Genomic DNA, 20484 nt, shown 5'->3' with positions numbered 1-20484 from the left:
CAACCCAGAATTCTAGGTCTCTGAAAATATTTTTCTGGAATGAAGGGGAAATAAAAATATCTCAATGGAAGGAAAACTAAGAGAATTTGTTGCCACCAGACCTACCCTAACAGTATAGCTAAAGGAAGTTTTTGTAATGGAAAGGTAATGATAACAGAAGGAATCTTGGAACATCAGGAAGGAAGAAAGAACAATGGAATGAGTAAAATATGAATAAACATAAATATACCAGGTTTTTTCCTCCTCTTCAGTTTTCCAGATTGTTTGATGATTGAAACAAAATTAAAACACTGATGTAGTTTTAAATGTATGTAGAGGAAATACTTAAGGCAATTATATTATAAATGGGAGATAGGAAAGAACTTAAAGGTAGGTAAGATTTCTACACTTCATACAAACTGGTAAAATGTTGATACTAGTAGACTGTAGTAAGTTAGGTATGTATAATATGTACCCAGAGTGGCCACTAAAAAGCCTACATAGAGAGATACAATCAAAACCACTAGAGATGATGGGGATCCCTGGGTGGCTCAGTGGTTTAGTGCCTGCCTTCCGTCCAGGGCCTGATCCTGGAGTCCCAGGATTGAGTCCCACATCAGGCTCCCTGCAAGGAGCCTGCTTCTCCCTCTGCCTGTGTCTCTGCCTCTCTCTCTCTGTGTCTCTCATGAAAAAATAAATAAAAAATAAAAAAAACCCACTAGAGATGAATCAAAATGAAATTTGAACAGAGGTATAAGTCACCAACAGTAAAGGATGAAAAAGAAAACAGAGAAAGAACAGAGGGAATAAAGAGAAAACAAAAAATCAAATGGCGGATTTAATCCCTAATATATCAGAGTTACACTGAATGTAAATTATCTAAATACATTAGTTAAAGACAAAGATTGGTAGAGTGGCTAAAAAAAATCATCCAACTATATGCTGTCCATAAGAAGCTCACTTCAAGGGCAGCCCCGGTGGCGCAGCGGTTTAGCGCCGCCTGCAGCCCAGGGCCTGATGCTGGAGACCCGGGATCGAGTTCCACGTTGGGCTCCCTGCATGGAGCCTGCTTCTCCCTCTGCCTCTCTCTTGCTTGCTCTGTATCTCTCATGAGTAAATAAAATAAAATCTTAAAAAAAAAAGCTCACTTCAAATATGATGTTGGCAGGTTGAAAGTAAAAGCAAAATATATGCCACGCAAACAATCAGTAGTGGCTATACTCACATCAGATAAAGTAGACTCCAGAGCAAAGAAAATTACCATGGACAGAAAGGGACATTACATAATGGTGAAAGGGTCCAAGAAGAGATATAGCAATCTGAAATGTATATGCACCAAACAACAGAGCTTCAGGATACATGAAGCAGAAGCTGATAGAACTAGAAAGAGATTCGCAATTAGAATTGGAGACTTCAACATTCCTCTCTTTGCAATTGATAATAGAACAAGACGGAAAATGACAAAGAATATAGAAGAACTCAACAATGCTATCAGCCAATAGGATCTAATCGACACTGATAGAACATTCCATCAAACAGAATACACATTCTTTTCTAGCACTTACAGAACATATGCCAAAGTAGATCATATACTGGGCCATAAAACAAATCCCAACAGTTGAAAAGAATTGAAATTAGGGATCCCTGGGTGGCGCAGCGGTTTGGCGCCTGCCTTTGGCCCAGGGCGCGATCCTGGAGACCCAGGATCGAATCCCACGTCAGGCTCCCGGTGCATGGAGCCTGCTTCCCCCTCTGCCTATGTCTCTGCCTCTCTCTCTCTCTCTCTCTCTCTCTCTCTCTCTCTGTGACTATCATAAATAAATAAAAATTAATTAAAAAAAAAAGAAAAGAATTGAAATTATACAGCACATGTTTTCTGACCACAATGGTATCAAGGTAGAAATGAAAAACTTCCTGAAAGAGAAAGCTCCAGGCCCAGATGGTCTCTTTGCAGAATTCTACTAAAAAGGAGAATAAAGCCAATTCTACCCTATCTCTTGCAGAAAATAGAAGAGGAGGGAACACTCCCAAACTCACTTTATAAGGCAGTATTGGCCTGATACTGAAAGCAGATGTTGACAGCACAAAAAAGAAAAGGACAAGCTAATATCCCTCATGAATATAAGATGCAAAATCCTCAAGAAAGTATTAGCGAATAGAATTCAGCAATATATGTAAAAATCATACCAATGACCAAGCGGAGTTTATTCCAGATATACAAGGCTGGTTCAAAATTTGAAGGTCGGGAACCCTGGGTGGCGCAGCGGTTTGGCGCCTGCCTTTGGCCCAGGGCGCGATCCTGGAGACCCGGGATCGAATCCCACGTCAGGCTCCCAGTGCATGGAGCCTGCTTCTCCCTCTGCCTGTGTCTCTGCCTCTCTCTCTCTCTCTGTGTGACTATCATAAATAAATAAAAATTAAAAAAATATTTAAAAAAATTGAAGGTCAATCAAGGTAACCTACTATATTAAAAGGCTAAAGAATAAAAATTATATATAAAAAAGAAAAATTACATATATATCAGTATTAGTGTGAAATGATGCAGAAGCAGCATTTAACAAAATTTAACACTCATTCATAACAAAAGCTCATAAAACTAGGAATATAAAGGGGGTACTGCTTCAACTTGACAAGGAAGATCTACAAAAACCTATAGCTAACATCATTCATAGTGGTGAAAGACTGAGTGTTTTTCCTTTGAGTTCTGGAACAAGGCAAGGATGTCTGCTCTCACCATTCTTATTTAACATACTATTGGAAGTATAAGGCAGTGCAATACAGCAAGAAAAGGAAACAAAAAGCATACAGATCATAAAGGAAGAAATAAAACTGTCTCTATTTGTAGATAAGTGTTGATCTATGTAGAACATTCTAAGGAATCTATAAGAAAACAGAACTAATAAGTAAGTTCAGCAAGGTCACAGGATCTAAGTGCAATATACAAAAATTGTATTTTTTATACAGTAACAATAAACACATGGAAACCAAAGTGAAATATACAATAACTCAAAGAAAAACTTAGGTACAAAAACGTGTTTAGGATCTGTATGCTGAAAATTACAAAATGCTGAAGAAGGAAATAAAAAAGTTCTAAGTAAATGGAGAAACAAACCATGTTCATGGATTGGAAGACTCAATAAAATAAAGATGTCGATTCTGCCCAAATTGATATCCAGGTTTAACACAATTCCTAACAAAATCACATTAAGGTGTTTAGTCATTATAGACCAAATTATTCTAAAGCTTATATGGAAAGCAAAGGAACTAGTATAAACTAAAAATTTTGAAAAAGAAAAAAAGGAATCACACCTGATTTAAGGTTTATCATATAGCTACAGTGATCAAGACTGTGAGGAGGAATAAACACATAGCTCAACAGAGCAGAAGAGAAAACTCAGAGACTGCTGCCTTGGAGTGAATGAGAATTTTGGGAAGGAATGTCGCCCTGGGGAGCTATCTGGATTTTATAGCCTTCTACTAGACAAAAGAGACTTTACATAATGAGTCAAGGGAAAATCTGCTCCCTCGAGCAGATAGATGAAAGCACCTTAGAATTACTAGAGGTACCTAAGAAAGGAAACAGCACCTGAGAGATATAAAATGCCTACTTTCCAGTCCCTATCTTTTCAGCTGTGTGTAGGTGCAGTTACCAGGTTTTGTAAACCAAAAGTTGGGACATAGGTCTGATAAAATAATAATAATAATTGGGATGCCTGAGTGGCTCAGTGGTTGAGCATGTGCCTTTGGCTCAGGTCCTGATCCCAGGGTCCCGGGATCGAGTCCCGCATAGGGCTTCCTGTGAAGAGCCTGCTTCTCCCTTTGTCTGTGTCTCTGCCTCTCTCTGTGTGTCTCTCATGAATAAATAAATAAAACCTTAAAAAATAATGATAATAATAAATTCAAACACATAGGGACGGCTGGGTGGTGCAGTCAGTTGAGCACCTGACTCTGGGTTTTGACTCAGGTCATGATCTCAGGGTTGTGGGATTTAACATATCAAAACAGAACACATCAAGTATTTGTTTCTGTAAAACTATCCCCCTTCTTCCAACAGCTTCCCATCCCAGTTGGTATCCAGGCTGGGAAGCTCAGAATCATCTTTACTTCTTCCTTTCTTTTTGATCCCCTATACATGACCTACTTCCAAGTGTTGATATTCTTTTTTTTTTTTTTTTAAGATTTTATTTATTTATTCATGATAGTCACAGAGAGAGAGAAAGAGAGAGGCAGAGACACAGGCAGAGGGAGAAGCAGGCTCCATGCAGGGAGCCCGACGTGGGATCCGATCCCAGGTCTCCAGGATCACGCCCCGGGCCAAAGGCAGGTGCTAAACCGCTGCGCCACCCAGGGATCCCTAAGTGTTGATATTCTTTTCAAACATTTCTTAACCATCTGGGAGGAACAGCATAGGAGGTATCCTACTACCACTGTTCTGGTCCAGGCTCTTGCAGGCTCACTCTTGGAATACCACCACGATTCATTCAATAACACTGCATCATGTTATGTCCTAATTCCAGAACCTAGAATGGCTCCCACTTTATTGTATCCAATATGGACTACTCAGCCTGAAATTCAAGGGAACTTGCAATCTGCCTCTGGCACCCACCTATCTGAGTTTCCCTTGTTTATGAGCACTTCCTCATTCTTATCAATTTAAATCCTCCAAGCCTTTTGAAAGCAGTCTCCCTAAAATCTTACTCCCTCACTTCTACATAGCAACAGCCTTATTATTTCCTGATCTGTTTAAGGGGTTAATTTTGTCTCCTTCTCTAGAATTCTCAGCTGTTTATTAGAAGCAGAGACTATGTTTTAAACTTCTCTTATACCTCTCATGGTACTAAGAACATGGGAGGCTCCAAAAAATATTCATTGATTGATTTAGTTGGGCTCTGAAGTAGACACATATTCATACTTCTTAAAATTAACCTGGTTCACAACCTTACTTTGGGAGACATTGCAGGGTGGAAAGGGTTTACTAGGGGCAATGGAAAAAAAGCAGATAGGGGATGATGAGTAGACTTGACTGAGCAATACTGCTAAGGAATGGAGGGCACTAGGTCTGGATTCAAATCCTGAGGTCGCCACTTACTTATTACATGCTTATGGGCATGTTACACCGTGTCTTTCGACACCAGTTTCCTAGGTTATGAGGCAATTATGAGGATTAAATGAGATCATATATATAAAGAATCTAGCATATGGCTTTCAATAATGGTAGTTCCCACCTCCTAGATTTATATAGGTATCTGGAGTCTTCATAAGTAATCGCCAAGGGTTTTCATGGTTTGTTAAAATCTGTTGTCTAAGTTACTGTGACTTTGGGGAGCAGTCTCCATTTTTATTTTAGAATTAATAAAGTTTTCTGCATGACACTTTTATAATTTCTCTTTCTGTTTAACAACAGCAACAACAAACCTTTCCAAATTTTTTTACTCTTTAGTGAAATAAGACAGGAACCTGGTCAGTAGGGAAAGCCAGGCTGGTGGTAGGCTCTTGGAAATAACCATAGTGGGCTGGAGAAGAATAAAGGGACAGGGGATGGCAAGGGGAGATAGGGAATGGACATCACAGAGATCTTCTCCTGAAGTAATGCAAATTGGCTCAGGGTATCCTTCACAATCCTGCTCCAAATCCTTCTAAGAAGCCCTAAAGCAGATGGTCAGTCTGTCTTGGGACCAACCCTGCCTTTCTACTTATCCTCATGGCTTCCTAGGAAACAAGAGAAGGTGTAGACATAAGCTGGGTTTCCATGTGTAGAGTTCCACCAGGCAGGAGAACTGGTTCAAACTTGGAGCTTCAACAGGCCTTGGACATGTCCAGACCTGATGTCCTAATTGCTAATCCTTAGAAGAACGTCAATCCCAGACTTCAATTGCCAGAGATGTGGGGTATGCTCAGCACAATAGTTTCCTGAGAATATTACCAAGAGATGTGCAAAGGGTCTCATCTTGGGGCCATGGTACCGTAAATAGCAGAATGGGGCTGACACAACACACTTCAGATAGTAGGAGCTAGATGGGTTGGCTTTTTCCACCTTTTGTCCTCTTTTACTTCTCTACTCAGCTCAAAATGGAGTAGAAAGGTTTAGTAACAGTATGGTAGGGTGATGGGAGCATGGCAGGGCAGGGGGTTAGAAAAGTCTAAAAGGCCTGGATCAGAGGACAGAATTTCAAGTGTTGCTCATGGCTATATTCCTCCCATTTCCAAGGAGACATCCAATGTCAGGTGCTTTGGATTAGCAACATGGAAGGAACTGGGAATGCAGTGAATGGTGGGAAGAGTTTACCAGGGGCAATTGGAAAAAACAAGGTTGTTTTTTAAAAAAATAGGATTGGAAAAATGAAGTATGATGAATACACTTGGCAGGGGAATACTGCAGAGAGAAGGGGGGCACTAGACAGGCCAAACAGTCTGACTCCAAAGCCCCAATTCAAAAAGACCAGGGTTCAAGTGTATGCTCTACCACCTATTAGCACAGGTAGGTGCTTACACAGTAGGTGCTTAGTAATTGCTTGCTGAATGAACAAATGTGACCCTGGCCAAGTCTCACTTTTCCTCTCTGAGCCTCAGTTTCCTCATCTGGAAAATAAATAGCGGCTATTGTTCTTATTATTTCACCTGTACTGTATCTCCCCTATATCCACATCAGTTGGCTGGTCCATCTCCCCAACCCTATAGTGTATAGGATGCCAATGCAGCCTCCTTCATTAAGGGTCAGAAAAGGCACATGTGCACAAGGCCTTCTATTCCCTCTTGTGTCCTCCCCCTCCTGGCCCTATTTGTCTCCTTTTCTATACCAGGCAAACTTGGGGTACAGTCTGGGAACTCAGAGCAAATGAGTTGTAACCTCCAATTACAGTGCCAACACATACACATGTGCAACTCACACTCCCTCTGCACTCCTCCACAGAAGGTTGGGTTTGGGTTGCATCACACAGAGCCAAGCAGGCTTGGGGAGCTAGCCACCCCTGGAGATTGATCACATCAGCACTGTTCCAACTTTGGAAGGTTCAGTGTGAGCCAACTCTTCTGGAGTATGTCAACCAGAGGAAAGGCAAACAAGTTTGAGCATATGAAGCTGGTGTGAGGATGGTTTTACAGTAGTGGGCATGAGCTAGGCTGAGTGATCCACACTTCCTTGTGAACACTGACACATATCTTTGAGATTTATTGGCATGAAAAGAGCAATTTGTTAGAGCAAAACATAGCTTTTTCCTGTATAAAGCTAACAGCTTGAATTGATTCCCCAAGGTTTTATTTTTGTCTTTTTTTTCCTCTTGGAAAGTCTAATGGGCAGTAAAGATGGGATAAGGTAAGGTCTAAATCTGCCTGTCCCTCCAGTCAACCTGTAGCATATGGAATATATCTCTATAAGATGAACCTCCCCAGGTTTGATCTTTAGTAGGTTAAAAATCCCATCTTCTGTGCTTTAAGGGATGTGGTGAGAAAGAGAAAAAAACCAACCTCAAAGGCTAACAAATTCCACAAGACATGCTGGCTAAACTCCCTCTCATAGAGTGGAGCTTAATCCATACACTTCATCACTGACATACCATCTTCCCAAATCAATCCATGCCTCCCCCTCCTTTGTTTTTAAAATGAGGGAAGGAGGGCAAAAGATACAGGGAGAAATGGCCGGCCTTGCTGAGGTTTTTATATGTAAGAATAAATGAGAAGTCATGTAGGCAGGTTCAGGAAAATTTTTCAGAATGTAGAAAATTCAGCAGCTTTTCCACACTGACCATTGTCATGGCAACCCACTATCTGATGGCAGCATGCGTCACCAGGCTGGAGGGGCACAGTCTCAGTATAGCAGGTTAATCGGGCCATATTTAGCAACATTTGGACTTCTTTCTAGCCTCGTTTCTTCTAGGTTTAGCTGAATTTCTTTTTGGTTCTTGACTTGTGTGCTCTGCTCATTTGCATGGCTAGAACACAAGACTTTGCCAATATGAAAGAGATGGCTAAATGGAAAATCTGAACATTCCTAGTATTCTATAGCCACTCTACTTGATGTCTGCCCTCCCTGGCTCCTCCCCACCCACTCTCAGCCATTTAATTTCTTTTCTTCTCATCAATTCTTTCCTGTACACAGTATTATCCCCCTGCCACTGCCCCAACAACTGTGACATCTACCAACCTCTGCACTCTCATCATATTCTTTTTATTGTTTTTCTATTTTCTCATTTTTAACATACAGCATCCTAGGATCTTAGGATTAGAAGGAATCTTGACAATAATCTAGTACAATCACCCTCCCCCAATGCAGAAGCCTTTCTATGATATGACAGTCAAGTGATTATCTAGCCTCTACGTGCATGTTTCCAGCAACAGAGACCTCATTCTTTTTTGGGAAGCCTGCTCCACTTTGGACAGGTTCAAAATGTTAGAAAATTCTTCCTTCTACAATAAAAATTTGCCTTTTTATAATATTTACCTGAGAGTCCTAGCTCTGTGCCCTGTGACCACATAGACTCGGTCTATGCCCTCTGCTCCGGGACAGCTTCTCAGAGATATGAAGGCCATGTTCCCCTTGTCTTCTTTTCTCCAAAAGCCCTAGCTCCTCCAATCAGATCTCTTGGAGCCTGGTCTATAGTCCTTTCCCCATCCTGACTGACCAGTAGCATGCTCCTATTTGTCTAGAGCCTATGTATGTATGTATGTATGTCTAGAGCCCTTTGAAAATGAAGTTGATACTGCATCAGCTTCTCTGGAGGCCAACTTGTCCTGGAGACTCACACTGAAGTCCACATTGACTAAAATCCCTAACTCATTCAGACAAAATGCTGCTGAGCCACATCTTCCCATCTTTTATGTGTCTAATTGCTTTGGAGGACCCAGTTCTTGGTCCATACATTTTCTTTTTCTTTCTTTCTTTCTTTCTTTCTTTCTTTCTTTCTTTCTTTCTTTCTTTCTTTCTTTCTTTCTTTTTGTTGTTATTGTTGTGAAAAATTTATTTATTTATTTATATTTTTAAATTGGAGTTCAATTTGCCAACATATAGCATAACACCCAGTGCACATCCCATCAACTGCCCCCCTCAGTGCCTGTCATCCAGTCACCCCCACCCCCCACCCACCTCCCTTTCTACCACCCCTTGTTCGTTTCCCAGAATTAGGAGTCTCTCATGTTCTGTCTCCCTTTCTGATATTTCCCACTCATTTTTTCTCCTTTCCCCTTTATTCCCTTCCACTATTTTTTATATTCCCCAAATGAATGAGACCATATAATGTTTGTCCTTCTCCGATTGACTTATTTCACTCAGCATAATACCCTCCAGTTCCATCCACGTCTAAGCAAATGGTGGGTATTTGTTGTTTCTAATGGCTGAGTAATATTCCATTGTATACATAAACCACATCTTCTTTACCCATTCATCTTTCGATGGACACTGAGGCTCCTTCCACAGGTTGGCTATTGTGGACATTGCTGCTATAAACATCGGGGTGCAGGTGTCTCAGCATTTCACTGCATCTGTATCTTTGGGGTAAATCCCCAGCAGTGCAATTGCTGGGTCATAGGACAGATCTATTTTTAACTCTTTGAGGAACCTCCACACAATTTTCCAGAGTGGCTGCACCAGTTCACATTCCCACCAACAGTGCAAGAGGTTTCCCCTTTCTCCACATCCTCTCCAACATTTGTTGTTTCCTGCCTTGTTAATTTTCCCCATTCTCACTGGTGTGAGGTGGTATCTCATTGTGGTTTTGATTTGTATTTCCCTGATGGCCAGTGATGCGGAGCATTTTCTCATGTGCTTGTTGACCATGTCTATGTCTTACTCTGTGAGATTTCTGTTCATGTCTTTTGCCCATTTCATGATTGTATTGTTTGCTTCTTTGCTGTTGAGTTTAATAAGTTCTTTATAGGGCACCTGGGTGGCTCCGCGGTTGAGCATCTGCCTTTAGCTCAGGTCATGATCCCGGGGTCCTGGGGTTGAGTCCCACATCAGGCTCCTCACAGGGAGTCTGCTTCTCCCTCTGCCTATGTCTCTGCCTCTACTCTGTGTGTCTCATGAATAAATGAATAAAATCTTTAAAAAACATAAAAAAATAAGTTCTTTATAGATCTTGGATACTAGTCCTTTATCTGATATGTCATTTGCAAATATCTTCTCCCATTCTGTAGGTTGTCTTTAGTTTTGTTGATTGTTTCTTTTGCTGTGCAAAAGCTTCTTATCTTGATCAAGTCCCAATAGTTCATTTTTGCTTTGGTTTCTCTTGCCTTCATGGATGTATCTTGCAAGAAGTTACTGTGGCCAAGTTCAAAAAGGGTGTTGCCTGTGTTCTCCTCTAGGATTTTGATGGAATCTTGTCTCACATTTAGAACTTTCATCCATTTTGAGTTTATCTCTGTGTATGGTGTAAGAGAATGTTCCAGTTTCATTCTTCTGCATGTGGATGTCCAATTTTCCCAGCACCATTTATTGAAGATACTGTCTTTTTCCCAGTGGATAGTCTTTCCTGCTTTGCCGAATGTTAGTTGACCAGAGAGTTGAGGGTCCACTTCTGGATTCTCTATTCTGTTCCATTGATCTATGTGTCTGTTTTTGTGCCAGTACCACACTGTCTTGATGACCACAACTTTGTAGTACAACCTGAAATCCGGCATTGTGATGCCCCCAGCTATGGTTTCTTTTTTTAATATTCCCCTGGCTAGGGATCCCTGGGTGGCACAGCGGTTTGGCGCCTGCCTTTGGCCCGGGGCGCGATCCTGGAGACCCAGGATCGAATCCCACATCGGGCTCTCGGTGCATGGAGCCTGCTTCTCCCTCTGCCTGTGTCTCTGCCTCTCTCTCTCTCTGTGACTATCATAAATAAATAAAAAATTAAAAAAATTAAAAAAAAATATTCCCCTGGCTATTCGGGGTCTTTTCTGATTCCACACAAATCTTAAGATGATTTGTTCCAACTCTCTGAAGAAAGTCCATGGTATTTTGATAGGGATTGCATTAAACATGTAAATTGCCCTGGGTAGCATTGACATTTTCACAATATTAATTCTTCCAAGCCATGAGCATGGAATATTTTTCCATCTCTTTGTGTCTTCCTCAATTTCTTTCAGAAGTGTTCTGTAGTTTTTAGGGTATAGATCCTTTACCTTTTTGGTTAGGTTTATTCCTAGGTATCTTATGCTTTTGGGTGCAGTTGTAAATGGGATTGACTCTTAATTTCTCTTTCTTCAGTCTCATTGTTAGTGTATAGAAATGCCACATTTTCTCCAAGTTTAATTTCATTGTGCTACAATCAGAATATTGCTATAACCTGTCAGGATCTTTTAAAAATCTTGATTCACATGTAACTTACATGTCCTCTAAGATTTCCTATTATTTTTTCCCAACTCTCAAAGTAATCTTTTATCTCAAGTCTTTTAAAAATTTATTCCTCTTGGGTTGCCTGGGTGGCTTAGCGGTTGGGCATCTGGATGGTTCTGGATGTGATCCCGGAGTCTCAGGATTGAGTCCCACATCAGGCTCTCTGCATGGAGCCTGCTTCTCCTCCCCTTTCCTGTGTCTCTGCCTCTCTGTGTGTCTCTCATGAATAAATAAAATCTTTTAAAAAATTTATTACTCTTCTATGTTCCTTACCTTTCCTAATTCTCTTCCCTTTGAATTACCTTCCTTATGTCTTCTCTCCCTTATTATTTCCATTTCTCCAATAGCAAGATGTCATCATTCTGGAGATATGTGTCTGGGTATGTGTGCAAGAAAGCATGAGGCATACAGATATCTGCACATACGTAGGTGTGAGCAAGAAGCTGCAGAGGCTTGTTTAGTTTCTCTGTTTCTATTGCTTTGTCTGTTCTCTACCAGGATTTAGAGGCAGGATGGGGGGAAAATGGCAAGGTTGAAGAAGAGGGGTAAGAGAAGTTGGTCCAGGATCAGTCCCAAAGGAAACAGAAAAAGTGTCCTGGGTCTGTGAGGGGCAGGAAGAAATTAGGGTTGGAGCACTAGTGTTAATCAGGGCTGCAGCACAATGAGAAGGATTGGCCAGGAATAGAAAGAGTTTAAAGGCCTTAAAGACTGCACAAGGGAGGAGGATTTGGTTAGGAAGTGAGAATTTGTGGGGTTGATATCTACCGAGAAGCTAGAGGGAGGTGGCTTGAAACTATAGGGTCAAGAGAAGGCTGAGTGTTATGGGACACCCCAGAGAGGCGATAAGCATTGCTGTGAGCTTAACCTTACAGGTCTTTGACTTATGAGCTTAGAAAATTTTCTCTGGCCAAAGGAGCCTGGGACATGGAGACCCTGCCCAAGGACTTGGCTGTTGTCACAGACTGGACACTACTAAAGGGTAGGGTCTCAATATAACCCTCAGCAAAAACTCCCTAGGACACAATGTATTCCCTCAGACTACCTCTGATACAGTACAGGCCTCCCTTTCATGCTGGATTCTATTCCAACTAGGGAGTCAAAGGTAGGAGAATTGTTGCTATCTTGGTCGTTATATGAATAAGCATGGGAATTTCACTCTACAAGATGGGCGATATGATACCCTTATCTTGTTAACACTACAATTAGGATCCAAAAAAATATGCACACATACATACAAATTCAATTAAACAGGAAAATGGGTCACCAGCACGACGTTATAATGTAGATAAAGTGAATTGAGTTGTGGAGTAGCAATTGGGGTTAGGAGGGAGGCTCTACTGGAAAGCTAAGGGCAGCATCCTTAAATAGCTGGTGGACAGTGTGATCAAAAGGATAATAACCTGATGATTGCCATTTCCCTCTGGCCAGAAGCCAGAATAATTGTAGGCTAGGCTGAGGGAAGGGCAGGATAAGGCAACAACTCCATCTCCAGTGCTCTGTATAAGACTGGGGAGCCCACCCTCAGGGCACCAGAATCCTGACTATCCACTGTAGGTGGACAGTCTCTCAAGGCCATACTGGACCAAGTAACTACACTGGAACACAATGTCTGTGAGCCCCTCCTTCCTTCTACCTTAAGTCTGAATTGGCTTGAACTTCCCTCATTTTAAAGAGGGTTTTAAGATGCCTGGGTGGCTCAGCGGTTCAGTGTCTGCCTTCAGCTCAGGGTGTGATTCCGGGATCCAGGATCGAGTCCCATATCGGGCTCCCTGCATGGAGCCTGCTTCTCCCTCTGCCTGTGTCTCTGCCTCTCTTTCTCTCCCTCTCTCGAATAAATAAACGAAATCTTCAAAAAATAGGGTTTTATTGTTGCTCTTTTAAAAGGAAAAGGTTCCAGGGCACACTTTAGAACTGGTCTTTCACTGGAGGTGCCTAAAGGTAAACCTTTTGTCCCCCTGAAGGTGACATTAACTAGCCAAATGACAATCCCATCAGAGTGGTCAGTGTGGAATTCCAACTACAAGCTATCAGGCCAAGAAGATGTTTCCCTTCTAAGTCAGTGAAATGATTAGCCACCAAAAGACAAATGGTATTTAGGGAAGCCCCCACTGATGGGCCACCACAAGCTGGGTGGCATGAGGAGGGCAAGACTTGAGGGGTGGTGCTCACCTTTGATGTAGTTGAGGATTTGCTGTACTCGGTGGGGCTCATTGCGGTCTGGCCGGCAGCTTGGCGTGATTTCCAACACATAATCAGGACCATATGCTGTGAAAAACTGTAAGGGAAAGGGAAAGGCCAAAAAAAAAAAATGCTAAACCACAGAAAACCTCCAAATCGAACTACATACTCACAGAAACAATCAAAAGAAAACCATCACTATTGACAAGGCAAGGGAGGCCCAGGTGGGCTGAGCAGGATGATGCAGCAGGCAGCCCTGTTCTTGTGGTACCATTTCTCTTGTTCAAAACCTGCAGTGACAGTTCACCGCTAAATTATTTAACTTGTTGTTCAAGGTTCTCTCTGCTTAGGTCTTAACTTCTTTCTCTAGCCTTAGTTCTTACTGCCTCTTGTTCTCTAGTCACACTGGCCTGCTCTGGGCTCTCCCAAATCACACCATGCTTTGTCACCCCCTTAGGATCTTTGCCATTGCTCTTTGTTTGGGCTGCAAAAGCACCCCCCCCCCCAATTCCTGCTGCTTGTGTAAAACCTCCCCATCCTTCTAGGCACAGCTCAAATGTCACCTCCTTCACAAAGCTGTCCCTTATTTTCTAACAACTCCCAGAATGTTCTGTTGGTACCTTTTTTTTGGCCCTTGTTCAACAAATAGTGCTTGCCTGCATATCACATGTGGGTCACTATGCTGGTTGCTGAGGAGACTATGAAGATGGGCACGATCTCCTCTGGGATCCACTAAGTCTTCATAAGCACATTTTGCATTGGATAGAGGTTTTTCAAAAGTGACCTGATCTCTCTGCACTGTAATGTCAGCTCCTTGAGGGCAGGCAGCATTTATGTCTTATTCACATCCTAATCCTCACAGACTATGGCAGTTGCCTGTTAGTGTTGGTTGCCTTGAATTCCCTGACCCAGGAATGTCAAGCAAGTGTAGTTTCTCCAATTTTTCTTTCTCTGTAGTAGAGTTTATTTGTTTTTAAATTCAGGGAATCAAAATAAAGGTTTTTGGATTCTATTTCTAGCTCACTAGATGATTCCTTGTGACCTCTGGTAAGTCACAATATCGGATTCAGCTTCTCTATTAGGGCCCGCTTGGGGAAAAACACAACACGACAAAGGGAATCATTCAATTGGGATAAGTCTTTGAATGAGAAGTATGCAAAACTACTATTTCAGCTTAGTTTTTAACAGAAATAGTATTTGTGCATAGTCTCTGGAGAGAGAGCATATGGTCCTTAACGTTACATGCTTTCAATAGTGATACTGTTAGGCAGTAAGTAAAACAGGGGGATTCAAATTCCATGGGAAAAATGGTAGACAGTGCATGAAAAAAGGGATCTGGATATGTGTCATGAATTTGAGAGAAGCCCAGGGTTATTGCATTTGCCACGAAATTATCCTTGTTCAGAGTCTAGAAGTATGTCTGGCACCATGGGAGAGGTTGTGGAAGATCTCTAAGGATTCTAAGAGTATCTTTATGGAATTCATGGGTAATTTGATGGGTAGATGGCTTTTGCACATCCATGATGGAAAACTCTACACACTTAATTTTAAGGAAAATGTCCAAGACTCTCTCAATGTTAATTATAATGCCTTTTTAAAAATGGATGGACATGGAAAGGAAAGAGGGGCCTTCCTGCTGGAGTAATTACGTTCTGATGCCTGAAGCTCTGAGTTCTGGAGATAGAAGAAGCCTTGAGTGGAGATCATCTTCACCAAACCCATATATGGAAAACACAAGAGGGGTTACCTGGGGGATACATTCAGAAACTAACCTCCTATTATGATCAAAGAAACTTGAGAAGTTTGTATTTTTAGCTAAGGAGGGCCCCTCAGTCCAAGTTCGAGGATCTCGTGGGCTTGGCTCTGGAAAGGAAGGTTTCAAACAGGCACTCTCTCCTTAGGCGACCTCTTTTCCTCCAAGGGGTGTCAAGTAGTACACTCATTTCACGGGTATGGAAAGATGGGTTTAGAGAGAGCAATAGAAGAAAGACAGATGCAATGCAGTAACCACTCTGTGAGAGGACTCAAATCCCTAACATCAAAGTGCTATAAAAATCAGAGGCAGGGGACGCCTGGGTGGCTCAGCGGTTGCGCGTCTGCCTTCAGATCAGGGCATGATCCTCGGATCCCGGATTGAGTCCCACTTTGGGCTCCCTATAAGGAGCCTACTTCTTCCTCTGCCTATGTCTTTGCCTCTCTCTCTGTGTCGCTCATGAATAAATAAATCTTTTAAAAAAATCAGAGGCAGGATGCCTCCCTGTATAGGAGGGGAGAATGTTCTGCCTCCATCTATGAAGGCAGAGGAACACTGTTGATCCTCCGTCAGCAAGACATGTTGTGAGCTGTTTAGGGCTGAGTGAAACAATATGCCTGCACTGTGAATGCCTACAATGTGGTTACCCATACTCTACTGCTTTAGTTTCTTCTTTAACTAAGAGCACACGGTTGCAAGATGGTCAGCTGGGGTCAGAACTGACTCCTATGTAACAAAACTCAGTTTGACTGGGATTAAGGCTCTTGATCTGGCTGCATTAGCACGTGGCTTTAACTAACTCATTATTTACCCATTCTTTGCTGAGGCAGGCTGGTTGCAGGTAATAACCAAGCCTGGGTTCTTAGACATCTCTCCACCTTTGCCAATGAAATATTATGCCCAGGTCCTGCTTATTGGCATTATTCTTAGGCTAGGGGACATTGATGATTTAAGAAAGTCTCTGTTTTGTGATCAAGTTCAACATGGCAGCTGGCTGGTCCCAGCCTTAGGAGGCTTTGTTTGGGGCCAAGGGAAGGGATGGGCAACTGGAAGGGAGAGGCTATATCTAAGGCAAAGGTGTTGCCCTATTTCCCCCTCTGTCTCTCATGGCATTTCGCTGTTTCTGTGTTATATCATGCTTTTATTTTGGCACTCGTTAACCCTTTTCTACTAGAGTTTGAGCTTTGCAAAGGCAGAAACTTCTGTCATACACTCTGTAGAATTGAACTCAAGTCATCAAAGGTTCCCCTTAGACCTTTATTTTAAAGTTATGTTAAATGAAATTCATTCACAAAAGATTTAGCTGGCTGTTCAGTTAATTCTGTGGAATAATGCAAAGGGCCAACTCATGATATTAACAGCTTTTCTGGACTCTTGAGGCAGCATGATGAGGTGGAAAGAGCACTGGCTTTAGATTCAGACAGAGCTGGATGTTCTATCAGGATTTAGTCATGTGCCTCAGGCGAGCTGCTTAATCTCTCTTTTGTCATTGCTACCAGAGGAATGATAATAAATGCTGACCTGGCTGGGTTGTTAGAAACCACTGAGATGATATAAACAAAAGGGCCTAGCACAGGGCCCAGAACATAGTAGGACTTCAGTCCATGTGAATTCCCTTTTCCTGAGGCAAGAGGCCCTTACCTAACTGGTGCCTCACCCATACCCTGGGGGATTTGGGGCCAACTACTTGGGGTGGCTATGCAGAAAGAAGAATCTGTTCCTCCTGCTAGACAAAGCCCAGCAGCCCCAGCGTCCTCTCCACTTGCTTAAACGGTTAGCTCCACCTAGGGCCTGTGGAGAAACTGACTTCTCTCACCGTTTCCTGCCCTATGCTCCCGCCACTTGTTACTGGAGAGATGGAAAGGAAATCTGATCACATAAGGCAAAGGAGATAGTGGGGTGGAGGGATTTGGCCAGCACTAGAAATAGCTTGAGGCCCCACCCTGAAACTGCCTTGCAGCCCTGAAGAGGAAAGGAAATGGGCAGGCAGCAGTCCCATTCCCAGACAGGTGGAGCGGGGATAAAAGAGGCCAGCTGGCCTTCCAGTCAAAATGCTGACTTTGATCTCAGCAAAGGAAGGAGGGAAGTGCTAACCCTTCTCCACTGCTTCCCCTTTTCCCTCAGCACTCCTTTTGCTTTTTGAGATTCAGTTTATACTTTTTTTGAGGGGAACACAGTAGTAGGAAGGAGGCAAATGGAAAGTATGAAGTGGGGCTGAGGGATGGGAACTGAAGGTAATGGCGACCGTAGGGTAGTTGATCCTTTCTGGACCCAAAAGTCAATTAATAAAAAAAATGAAATAGCTCAGTTCTCATTCAGGTCAGCCCAGCTCAAGGCACTTTTCTTCATCACTCCTTTCTAGCTATTGCTCATGCAATGCAAACAGTATATATACACTTAGATATTCAGTCAAGAAGATATTTAGAAGAAGTCTTAAATTTGCTTTTATTGCCTCATAATTCAATTTGGTCACAGGAAACCAAGCCATAGACCTGGAGCTGCCAATCCTTTTATCCTTCTTTCTTCCTACTACATGCTTGACCAAGTAAGTTCATGGGTTACAAAGACAGTAAGACGTGTTTAGTAGGAAGAGTTATTATAGAATAGTGTGATGAGAGGTACAACAATAAGACTAAAGATAAAAGTAAGAAAAACATTTATTAAAGGCTTATATGTATCAGGCACCTAAAGTGTCTCAGCACTTTTTATAACTAACTTAGTTCTCACAACCAACCCATATGGGGGTACTATAATTATTTCCATTTTAAGATGAAGATTTGAAGTGCAGAATAGTCAGATAACTTGACAGAGGTCACACAGCATGTGTAGTGCTGAGGTTTGAACCCAGGTCATTCTGGAGATCAGCACTACCTATAGGAAGCCTTTAAATTACCTCAGGAAAAATGATTGTGTAGGGGGGTGTAGTCTGCAAATAGGGTATGGTGGTTGGGAGGGAGGCATTCCCAAGAAAGCCTGGGCAAAGGCAAGGAGCATGGAACAGAAGAGAACATTTTAGGCATTGAAATTAATCTGATATGGCTTGAGGGTAGGGCATAAGGAGAATTAGGACATGAGTCTGGGAAGGCAGGCATGAGTTTCACAGTAGGTGCTGCCCACTCCCCGCACTCAGGCATTTGGCCTTATTCCAGACTAGAAGGTTCATGAGGGCAGAACACTGTATTGCTCCCTGCTTCCCTGCTGTATTGCCAGTTCCCAAAGCAGTGCTTGTGCCTAGTAGTTGGTAAATAACTATTTGTGGGATAAGGAAATGAAAACCTGGGGGAGTTTATAAATGAGGGAATGGATAGGTCACCTGTTTCCTTTAGAAGACTCATTGGCTACAGGGTGGAGAATGGAACAGCATTTGAGGGGAGAAATGCAAGTAGGGAGACCAGGCTGGTGTAGAGCCATGATGAGTGGTATCTGGGCATGAACCATAACAGTTGTGGGAGGAATGGAGAGATTGAAAAACTGAAAAAATATCATCAATAGGACTGAACAATAAATTAGATGTGGAAAGTAAGAAAGAAGAGAGAGTCGAGGATTTCTTGACTTTGTAAGAAGTGCATTAATGAGATGAGGAGTACAGGCAGAGGACAAGGGCTTGTGGTAAGGTATATGTGTATGTGGGGAGTTCAGCAGGAAGCATTTTGAGGGTCAGGATTCTAATGATATAGTGCTCTGGTATTTAGGGGACAGGTTGGGCCTATGATACAGGATACATTTTAGAGATTTGGGGGTTGTTAGTGATAAACAAATTGGATGAGAATTGCCGACAAACTGCCTTGGCTGGCAGGAGAGGCTTACTGCAGAGAGAGAAGGGAAGAGAAACAAAGAAAGAATCATGGAGAACAGCCAATACTTCAGAGGTGGACAGAGGGAGTGGGAACAGTTCTGGCGACAATTTGAGATATTACAGAGATATTAAGTAAAAGGAAGGCAGTCTTCTGAATTGTCCATGAGAAGCAGAACTTTGCTGTAGTCAAGTCAGTGGAGGGTGTGGACAAGGCCTGACTGGAGTGGACTGGAGAGTCAGAACAGGAGGAAGTGGAGATGAAAATGATGGTATGAATATACTTTTTAAGAGATTGACATGGGGTAGGGCTGGGGTAAGGTGGATGATTTAAGATGAGAAGGTCTTAAGTATATTTATAGGCTGAAGAGAAGGGCGCATAAGATAGGAGTCGGAGGCAGCCTGATAGGGATTTAGAGTTAGTTATGTTTGTCTTTCTGGCCCCAGAGCTCCACAAGGGAAGAATACTGTTTTATTCATATTTATCTTACCTATAACTCCTAGCATAGGGCCTGTTGAATGAAGAAGATAAAATGTGTTTGGGATTCCGAGAAAATTTGCATCCAGCAGAGAGAATTAGGGTCTTTTTTTTTGAGAATTAGGGTCTTGAAAGACAGGGTGATTGCAAACTGGCAGGAATGGGATGGGCTGGGAGGTAGTCAGTGGAAGCAAGAGACTGCTGGACAAATCTGGGGACCAGCAAGGATTGTGGGTTAGCTGAGGTTGGCAAAGGAGAGCATGAGAGGCCTGAATCCCAGGTTGAGGAGACAGGACTTGCTGTAACAGGCACTGGGGCAGCCTCAGGATTAGATCTGTGCCTTAGGAAACCTGGGAGCAAGCATAGAAAGGCTGGGTGACCAGTGTGGTAGCTTTTGCAATAGTTCAAGGGAGAGATAACAAGGGCTTGAACAAGGGTGATTTTTGTGGAGATGGAGAGAATGGGAAAGAGACATTGTAAAGGTAGACTCACCAGAACTTTTTTTTTATTGGTGTTCAATTTGCCAACATATAGCATAACACCCAGTGCTTATCCCATCAACTGCCTCCCTCAGTGCTCGTCACCCAGTCACCCCCACCCCCCGCCCACCTCCCTTTCTACCACCCCTTGTTCGTTTCCCAGAATTAGGAGTCTCTCATGTTCTGTCTCCCTTTCTGATATTTCCCACACATTTTTTCTCCTTTCTCCTTTATTCCCTTTCACTATTTTTTATATTCCCCAAATGAATGAGACCATATAATGTTTGTCCTTCTCCGATTGACTTATTTCACTCAGCATAATACCCTCCAGTTCAATCCATGTGGAAGCAAATGGTGGGTATTTGTCGTCACCAGGACTTTTGTAATTGATTGGCTTGGGAGGAAAGGAGACAATGGAGAAGTCAAAGTTGACTCCCAGGTTTTGAGTCTGGCTGAGCTGGAGAATTCTTGTGCTACTGACAGAGCTGGGGTAAATTAGCATAAAGAGCT

At 42.5% G+C, this 20484-nt stretch overlaps 1 protein-coding gene across 2 annotated transcripts in view; it reads right to left on the bottom strand.

Moving 5' to 3' along the window:
• HDAC8 (histone deacetylase 8) overlaps nucleotides 1-20484 on the bottom strand; it is a 234292-nt gene that overhangs the window by 16268 nt on the left and 197540 nt on the right. Inside the window, exon 10 of one of the 2 annotated variants that reach the window (XM_041741093.1) lies at nucleotides 13463-13568. The exons of the other annotated variant lie outside the window; for it this stretch is intronic. Coding sequence (XP_041597027.1) covers nucleotides 13463-13568 — 106 coding nt within the window. The remainder of the gene's footprint in view (nucleotides 1-13462; nucleotides 13569-20484) is intronic. 2 annotated transcript variants of the gene reach the window in all.

Source organism: Vulpes lagopus, chromosome X, assembly GCF_018345385.1.
Source record: "Vulpes lagopus strain Blue_001 chromosome X, ASM1834538v1, whole genome shotgun sequence".
Lineage (NCBI taxonomy): Eukaryota > Metazoa > Chordata > Mammalia > Carnivora > Canidae > Vulpes > Vulpes lagopus.
The sequence above is the reverse complement of the archived record's forward strand: the minus strand, read 5'-3'. Positions and strand labels throughout refer to the sequence as shown.